Source organism: Belonocnema kinseyi, chromosome 9 (assembly GCF_010883055.1).
Source record: "Belonocnema kinseyi isolate 2016_QV_RU_SX_M_011 chromosome 9, B_treatae_v1, whole genome shotgun sequence".
Taxonomy (NCBI): Eukaryota; Metazoa; Arthropoda; class Insecta; order Hymenoptera; family Cynipidae; genus Belonocnema; species Belonocnema kinseyi.
In genome coordinates this window covers 80,562,914-80,572,883 of record NC_046665.1, presented here as the reverse complement: position 1 = coordinate 80,572,883, position 9,970 = coordinate 80,562,914, and the positions used below count along the sequence as shown (strand labels likewise).

At 30.1% G+C, this 9,970-nt stretch overlaps 1 protein-coding gene across 3 annotated transcripts in view; it reads right to left on the bottom strand.

Moving 5' to 3' along the window:
* Positions 1-1,881: 1,881 nt before the first annotated feature.
* The window catches only part of LOC117179875 (long-chain fatty acid transport protein 4-like), a 58,285-nt gene continuing 50,196 nt past the window's right edge, over positions 1,882-9,970 (bottom strand). For all 3 annotated transcript variants that reach the window (XM_033372045.1, XM_033372046.1, XM_033372047.1), the window contains exons 10-11: positions 5,638-5,795; positions 1,882-4,194 (exon numbers count right to left, since the gene is read on the bottom strand). In XM_033372045.1, the coding sequence (XP_033227936.1) occupies positions 3,886-4,194; positions 5,638-5,795 (467 nt within the window). In that variant the 3' untranslated portion in view covers positions 1,882-3,885. The remainder of the gene's footprint in view (positions 4,195-5,637; positions 5,796-9,970) is intronic.

The window sequence follows — 9,970 nt, the reverse complement described above, 5'->3', positions numbered from 1 at the left end:
GTAAACCAGCTATTTTGGATCGAAATTCAAAAAGTGAGCGCATTTTCAAAATTTTGGAAACTGCTTTTTCAACATTTCAAAATTCTATGCACGGTCATTCATAGTACTCAGCAATTCAAAAAATTTATTTATTTATATTTAAGCCAAACAACGCATGATGTGAAAAAAAGTCAAGAGAAGAAAAACGTTGATTTTTAAAAGCCCTACAAGATTATCATAACAACTTTTTTAATTTGGTCGAAAAGTTGAAAATTTCAAATTTGATGGTACAAAAAATAATGAAAAATCCAAAAATTCCATTTTTTGGTCAAACTATGCAAGATACGAAAAAAATGAATAAGCTAAAATTGCGCGCCCTGGAAACATCGACAAATTTGTAATGAATCACTTTTCATTAGGACGCGTACTTTTTGTTTTTAGTCGTAAAAAACAACATTAAAAATAAAAAACAAAAAAATTTTGGGCGAAGGACATAAGGTACGAAAAAAATGAGACACAATTTGTTTATCCAAAAAAGAGGAATAATTTTTGATAGGGGACGTAGTTTTTACTTTAGTCGTAAAAAATATCATTAAAAATGTTTAAAATTATAAAAACAAGGAAATAAGAATTATTATAATTCAATTTTTATGCATATTATGAATTGTAATGATATAAATTGATTCAAATGACACATGTTTCAGCGCAGGTTAGAATATATTTTAAAGCAAAATACGAAACAAATATTAAAATAATCATGATAAATACAATTTGCGCTTTATTTTGCAATATTTGAATAAGCTGTCCCAGGCAGAGTTACATAAAAAATGTATTATATTTTATATAAAAGTGTTGTGTATAATGTAGAAAAGTTGACATTTTGGATAAAATCGAGTGCGAAGCAGAAAATACGTGATGAGAATGTGTTCGTTGAAGCCGAAAGAGCTTTAACAAAAGAAAGTTTACAATCTCAAAATTACAGTTGTCGGTCCGTTGACTTTTGATTTTAAAAGGAGTGTGCACGAATGCGGGGGGAAATGCAAAGACCGAGGCGTGGAGTGCGATAAACAATCAGTCGCGTGCCGTAGGTACGCTCAAACTCTCGAGCTAAGTTTTTTTTAACAAAAAAGAATTCACAATCACAAAATTACATTGGTGGATATTTTGAGTCTTAATTTTAAAAGTTTTGCGCAAGAATGTGCGAAAATATAAAGACCAAGCGCATAGCGCGAGAACCAACATTCGCGCGCCCTAGGCACGCTCAAACTTGCGAGCGACCTTGGTTGAAAAATCTCCTTTTTGGATAAAAATGTACCTACTTCGTTGAAAGTTGAACTGTTTTCTTAACAACTAATTGTCTACTTTTAACTATTTTATTAAGAATTCGTTTTTTAAATTGAAAATTAACTTTTTTGAACTAAAAATGTAAGTATTCCAGTTTTGTTTGAAAATGATTATTTTTTAGTTGATAAGTGTTTTGTTGAAAATTTATCTGCTTGGGTCGTAAGTTAACTATCTTGATTGTAAAATCATCTTTTTTGTATTTAACTACTTGGTCGAAACCTGCACTCCTTTGTTAAAAATTCGTTTTTTATTTGGAAGTATTTTGTTCATAATTTTTTCTTTTTTGTTGAGCATTCATTTTTTAACCTAAAATATAATTCCATTTCATTCTATTCCATTTTTTGTTGTAAATTTATCTTTTTCGGTTGAAATTCCATCTATTTGGTTGGAATTGAACCTTTTTACTTCAGCTGTTTAATAATCCTGGATTTACTGTCATATGATACGATTCCGTGCAAAATTCTGAACAGATTTTTTTCGGTGTAGGGATTGTCCACAGAAATATTTTCTTAATTTTTTTAATTCTCTAAGAATTTATGAAATAATTTTGAGAAATCATTTATTGAAATCAATTCCATTTATTAAGTGTTCAAACTGTCTTTATTTACATCCAACAAAATGTTCAACAGATCATTCACAACATACATTCTTGATTCAAACGCACACGTATCTTCCTATTTTGCTAATGGTGATTTCAGCATACTTGCCCGCCCACAGTTGACTTTCTTTTTCGTTTTTTGCTTACTTAAAAATTGTAAGGACGAGATTTGATACTCTCATATGTTATCAGCAACCAAATTCGAAATGTTTGGTTGTTCATAACAAGGCACACGACACGACATTGTTACTTTCCAATATTAACAAATATGGTTCGAAGGTCTGCGACTCCTCAGCGAACCAATTTTCAATTTTAATTGAAAAACGTAGCACCATTGATATTATTTTTTCTTCATTTCTTGGTTATTATTTTCTCGCTGAGTTTCAAAGTTCAAGTCGCCCATTCTAGTTAACGGAATAACAAATTATTCGAGTCATGCTTTCTTTTCCATTTTCGCTTCAATTTTTCCAGAATCTAAACATAATATTTTTTATTACGCCTTTGGTCCAGGAAAGATGCTTATATAAATTATTACCATTTTGAGCAGTGGCTTAACTTAACAATTCTTTGCCTTCAGAACTATTACTTTAAAACATTCTAATATTTTAAATTAGGACCGCTGCACATCAATAGTTATCAATTTGATAAAATTTCAATTATTTTCCAATAGATTCCGTGAGTTTGAGCAATTCTACATCTCTCGTGTTTGTGAGTAAATTATTAGAAATATAGCTAATATAAGACTCTTCCAATTTCCAAAGGACTCTAGACTTATACGGATATTAGGTATAAAAGGCCGAATTAGCAGCACCAAAAAGGCCAATAGTAACTATTTTCCCTCGTATTTCACACACAATCATAAGTGTTCACATCAACATCCGAATGTATATAATTTAATCTTTCTAATATAAGGGTCGAGGGATGATTTCATTATTACATGCAATCCAGTTCATCTCATAAGTACCCTGCGAAAATTTATATTCCAAAAAAGGAGATTCTTCGCAGAAAATTCAGTATCGATACAATGAGTGCGCTCTTAGCGAATGCGATGTAAATTGAAAGGTATCACAAAAGAGTGTTAAAAACTTCACTGGCTTTGTAAAGCCAGCTTTTTGTAGGTTTTTCTTAAAAATCTATACATGGAAAATTCCCACTATAAATGAGGAGCTAAATACTTTGCTGTTGAACAATATTATAAATTGAAAATTGTGTGAATAATCGATCATACGCTCGTCTCTTTGCTGACGAGACTTTCAAAAATATATATTTAAACCGAGGTTCAATTTAAGGTCTCGAAATTATTTCAAATTCGAACCTAAGGCTCGATATTTTTAACAACCTTTATCAAATAAGAAATGCAACGAATGCACAGCATTCCTGGTGATTTTTTTTTAAGTTCCTAATTTAAAATGATGCAGATGAAAGAATGACTTTGAGTGTGTAGATTGTAGAACATTCAAAAACAATTTCAAAAAAGGAAGAAAAAGTATTTTGAACTGGGATTTCGTCAGGACACGTACACCCTACAAATTCTAGAAAAACGTCAAGAGCTGATTGACAATTTTGCTATCAATTTCGACTCTATACATTTTTTGGTCGAAGAAGAAGCATAGTGTTCGGAAATTGATAATATTTGCACAGAAGATTATCTACGTCAATTTTCCTCAATAGTCCATACGATGCTCACTTGCAAAAAATCTTTATAAAGACTCATTGCACCACAGTTAGTCTTACAATCATATCATAAAAAGTCGGATATATTATATCCACAATTCAGATTTTCTTTATTTATTATTTCCCACAACCAGTCCAGATTTCTTGGGGACTGTAAAGTAGTACTCAATATGAAAATGTTAATTAAATAGAATATCACACAGCGACCAGCGTCACCGTGATTTTCTTACTCTGCTGTCTTTTCGCTTTTTAGACGAACCATGCTTCACTTTGTTTGAGAGCCTTGAGCTTTATAAACTGGCAGCACCCGATATTATTTTTTCGTAAAGTTCTGGTGTTACTTCGACGTATTCTTTGTTACCGGACCGGAAATACACTTTGTCTTGAATTTTGTTGGGATCGAAGCCTTCTTTTTGGAGGTTGATTTTCTTTAGTTTGAAGGTACTTGTCATTTCGAGTTCTTTGACGATTCTTAGGAAAATGGGCCTTGCATAAGACGGCAGAGCCTTATCCAGACCCTCGGCAAGAGCTTTAAAATCCAGGTCGAAATCCGGATCGACGATCGCCGCCATTCCGGCTCTTCCTTCCTGTCCTGGCACCTGTAATACAAAAAAATAAAGAACTTTTTATCTATGCAAAACTGGTCTTCCTTTTTTTCTTCTTCCTAGTGTTGCATTTCGATAAACATGTATGTATGTGTGTATGCATGTATGTTTGTATGTATATATATATATATATATTGTGCATAAAAAAAGCCCAGGGTGAAGCCAATTTGCCCAGTTTTTAAAGAGATATTGCAAGAATAGTGTAAATTTCAATTTTTTCTTAAATTTTCAATAACTTCCGAAATAGTCAACATTTTTCAATGTTCTTGGGCTCATTTTGAACCTTTTTTTCACTGTATCACAACAACTTATTAGTATAAATCGTAAAAAATTTATTTTCTAATTGCAAGAACTTGAATTTGTGATGAAAAAGTTAGTAATATTTTCCAGTTTATTATACTTTCGTGTAGCTTCCCAGTGAATAGTGTCCTCATTATGTGGCGATATGTATATCGAGACGAAAACATTTGCTACGGAACACGACGCTGTGTTCGTTTGGAGGTTATGAAATTCAGCTTTCCATTCATTTGTATCATTTGTATAGAAATACATGGAAAGTTGAATTGAGTTTTTTTAGTAAGTGCAGTATCAACATAAATTAATTTAATTTTTAAATATACATTATAGTTTACTTCTATAACTTGTCTTGTAATATAGTTTCCTGTTGGGGTTATTGGTTGACTCCAGCAAACATTTTATTTCACTGTGTAATTAGTGATTTTCCACTATTTAATAGTAGATACTATATACCTTTCAGAACCACTATTTGCTTAGTGAAATTTAACTAATTGATTTAGTAAAATATTTTCACTAATTGAATTAGTAGGTTTTCACTAATTCGTAGTGACCTACTTCTCGCTAATTCAATTAGTAAAATTTCACTATCAAATAGTGAAATTTCACTAATTCCAATTTAGAGAGCAGAATTTCGAAAACAATTAACCATTTAAAGAGAAATTTTTTAGCTCTGGTATAATTAAAATTAAGAGAATTTGGTCTACTACTTTAGCACGGCAGTGAAGTTATAATGTTTTAGTTTGTATTTCCAAAATATCAATGATAATTATGAAAATGTATAAAATTACAGCTTTCTATGAAGAAATAAATTTAAGTGACAAATGTTTTAGCAGTTTCGTAATAATGAAAATATTTATTTGAAATGTATTAAAAACACTAAGACTCAATTTTTCATGTTCAATTTGATAATCAAAATTTTCGTTGTGAAAAAATCTGGTAAAAAACAAGTATCTCGCACAATCGAAGGTTTTCTTAAGAATCTCGATCGAATAAGACGAGACGATATTAGAGTATCGTAATGGCAAATCGAGATTAAGTAAATTATCGATAGATTCTCGTATCGTCTCGCTCGAATGCAGCACTACTTTTTTACTTTAAACATTTAAAAATTTATGAAGAAATAAGTAAAAAATTACAAACCTGAACACCATAAACAGTTGTGTCCCTGTGTCCAGCAACATTACTAACGACTCCTTCGACTTCAGCAGTTGCTACGTTTTCTCCTTTCCACCTAAACGTGTCACCAGTTCTGTCTTTGAAGTAGAAGTACCCAAATTCATCTTGCACCAAGATATCACCTTCAAAAAAATCAAATGTGTCAGTGTTTTTAACACAGAAATGCACGTCTTGAATTTATAACAAAAACTTAAAGCTAAGGTTAATAATTCTGCTACATTGATGCTCTATTGTGCCGCAATTTTGGGTTAAATAATAAAACTTTGAACCAAAATTCCCCAAAAACCCTTTTTTTAGGAGAGCTCAGTTATGTTCAGCTACTACTTTTCACTTTCAAGGATATTTCCCCAACCTGATCACACCGATTTTGATCACTTTTGGATATTTTGTAGTACTTGACAAAATAAGACACACGTATATTTTATGTGCCAACATCCATTTTTAAGGGGCGACAACCATCCCTAAAGTTTACTCTTAAAAATCATTTTTTATTATCTCGACATCTAATGGATGTCTAATGGTGTCTGTCAGTCTGTATGTTTGCTTGTCGATTTTTCTGCCTGTATTTTTGTCTTTATGCGAGTTTCAAAAATATATATACATATTTTTTGATAGATCAGGAAATTTCATTAAAATTCTTCACTAGATATCAAATATATTTATAAACTATCTCAGATTTTTCGATTAGACCAAAATTGAAAAAGTTAAAGATTTTTTTAAATTAGAAAAAAAAGTTTTATGAGTTTTCGAAATTTTTGTAAAATTTTCTGTTGCACGGCAAAAATACTTAGAAATTATCATAATGGCATTTTTAATTTCAATAAAAATTAAAAGAGTTCTCTGCTTTACAAAACTTTAAAACTTAAAAAAAAAACGGAAAAAAGTCAATACAAATTTCTACTTGATATAAAATATATGTACTTGAAAACTATTTTCATGAAAATCCAATGAAAATTCAAAGCGCTATTTTTAGTACATTTTAACAAGATTTAGAAATTATCTTGGTGAAACTTTTTAATTAGACATTAATTATCGAGCGCGAAGCGCGAGTGTAGCAATGAAAATGTAAACTTCAAAGCCGTGGGTGCTTTAAGAACCTTATTTAAAAACAGTGGCGTGGATACGAAATTTTCCGCCCATAATTCTCAAATCTGCATTCATTTCAAAGATCTTTTTGCTGCCCCCAAGCGTTTGCGCTCGAGCAACAGCCACCTTCGCCCCCCCCCTTCCTTAGCTATGCCACTGTTTAAAAACAAATACAAAAACAATTCAGGTCCAACTTATGGCTGTAATCATCAAAAGTTTAAATTCCAGTTTTCGATTCGAGTTATAGAGGAGAGTACCCAAATATGAGATACCAACTCTGTTTGGCGTGATTGTCGGAATTCTATGTACTGAATTTAAAAGTAATATAGGTCATTTTAAAGGGAATTTAGTTTGCCATAAGAAGCTTAAATAAAAAATTTTATTAAAAATTTTTTTTATGCTGAAAATACAAAAAATGTAAAAAAGTGCTTTTTCCAAACTCGTCAAACTATTCTCATAATATGAGATACCCCAGGAAATAGCTAATAAAATACAAAATGAAGTATTATTTTTAATGAAAAACTTCATTCTATGTTTCCGAAGTATAAATTTGCTGCTATTTAGATATATTTAGTTTTTGCAGTAGTCACAAACATTTTTGTAACCAATTTCCCCCGCGCAGCCAGTGTTATAAAAACAGATATTTTCCTACTTAGTTATTCAATCCCCATCACTCCAGACAAACTTTACGGCTAAATACATATTTAATGAATAATAAATAGGGTTTAAAGAATTCCCTTCCAAGAACTCGACCACCATCGATTTCACAAAAAGTTCGCCTATAATCTTTAGAAGCCCAATGAAAAATGGACTATCCCACGAAATTACTCTTTCTTCAAGGGCTACAAGTTAGTGATAGAACCAACAGAGTGGGTCTCTTAGTTTAGCTGATACCCCGTTTTCTCATATTACGCAGCGGACATATTTTTTTTCTTAAGATTTATTCCACGTGTGAACAGAATGTGATTTAGAACAAATACAAATAAATTGCAATTTTTTTGCAATAGTATTAATGAAGAGGTGAAAAAAGTCATCCTCAAAAGTGGATGAAAATATGTTTTATTAGAAGTCCCATACATAAGATGTAATTGTGACCAAACAGGGGGCAACTTCTATTTTATATTTATGAAAAAACAAGGTTTTCATCAATATTTTTATCATAAAAATGAGGGTATAATCTATTTAGCCCCCAAAAGTGGATTGTTTAAGCTAACTCGAGTTTTAATTAATTTTAAAACAAAATGAAAATATTTCTCAGGCCAAAAAACAAACAATAACAAAATAAGGTTGAAAAATGTGTTATTTATGTACTACATTCGTTTAAAAATTTCAAAACAAGCTACATTAATTTATATGAAGCTGATGCAAATCCGAAACCTTATTGACGTATTAATTTTTTTTTAACTCATCCCTACATAAAAAAATTTTTTTCTTTGAAATACATGTATTTAATGAATTAATAAAATATAACATTAAACTAATGTAGTACATGAATAACGCATTTTTTAACTTAATCTTGTTAGGGTTTGTTTTTTGTCATAAGAAATATTTTCATTTTTTTAAATATTAAATGAAACTCGAGTTGAAAATCCACTTCCGGGGGTAAATAGTTAATACCCTCATTTTTATAATAAAAACATTCATGAAAAAATAGTTTTTCATACATATTAAATAGAAGTTGCCTCCCCGTTTGGACACAATTACATCTTATACACTTCTTATAAAAAATATTTTTTATTTTATTTTATTGCAAAATATTGATTAGGTTTTTGAATTATATTGGATAATCCACTTTTGGGGGTGACTTCTTCACCCCTTGAATACTAATATTGCAACAAAAAAATGTTAATTATTTACATTTGTAATAAATAACATTTTGTGTACACATGAAATTAATCTTAAGGACAGAAATTTATTATTCACTACTGGCATGTTGTCTATCACTTGAAGGAACCTTTAATCACTTTAATTATGTTTAACAACAGTACTTTGGGGGTGGTAATTTGAAAAATCCTGAAACAAGTCAACTCAAATATTCCATATTGTAAACGAAAATGCTTTCCTTATTTTTTTAACTTCATAATCTGATTTTCATGATGAAAATATTCATAAAAAACGTAGTTTTTTAAAACATAAAATAAAGATATCCACCCACGCCGAGATTGATAAAAAAATTGTTTTTAAGGGTAAACTTTAGGGGTGTTCGTCACCCCTCAAAAGTAGATGTCGGCACACAAAAAAAAATACTTGTCTCTTATTTTCACAAGTGCTACAACATATAAAAAAATTATCAAAATCTGTGTGGTCGAGTTTGGGGGTGGGGGGGTCTTCTTGTCAGATGTATATTTCCCAAATAAAATAAGCTTTTTGTTTATCAAAATAATGTTTTGGCCCCACATTTTCAAAAGTTATTTTAGATAATTTTTATTCGAAAAAGTTGGAAGTCATCGAATTCACAAACATATTTTGCACATGTATGGTCGCTCCTGTCGCAAGATCTTTTCTTATCAAAAAAGTTATTTGTTTAGTCATGAAAATATACCTTCTCAAAGATTTCACTTTACACCATTTTTTAAAGTAATTGTACCTTTTCTATTTTGGACACCTTTTGAGTTTTAAAAACCTATATTATACTGTTCACTAAAGACTGCAACGCCTACCTTGATTTCATTATATATAAATTTTCCAAAGTAAAACGCTAGAGAATCCCTATTTCCAGGTTCCAATTAATTCAAACAGATTCCTCATCGTTATTTATCATATTATTATACAAAAACTTTCAATTTTTTTAAAACTCTATTTCTAAAAAATGCATATCCTGATTTTCTTTATACTTCTTTATTTTATACTTTAAAATGTTATTTCAAAGGAAAAAATAATAAAACATATGTGCTTTACATAAATTGTTTTAAAAAAAATGTATGTAAAAAAATTATTATTATTTTTTGCTCAACATGTAATTTTTTTACTATGTAATTAAATATTCTTTCCTTAACTCACAAGAATAAATTTTGAAAATCTTTCTCTATGGTAAAATAAAGTTTTTAATAATTGATTATGTCGGTTTTATAGTGGATTTTATAGATTTTCCGTATTATGAAAATGAGAATGCTAAGCTTAATTGAGTTGTTTTGGCCCAGAGAAAAAAATTTGTTGGTTGGTATCCGAAAAAAAAGTTGAAATTGTTTTATATCGAAACGTCTAAAAAGTC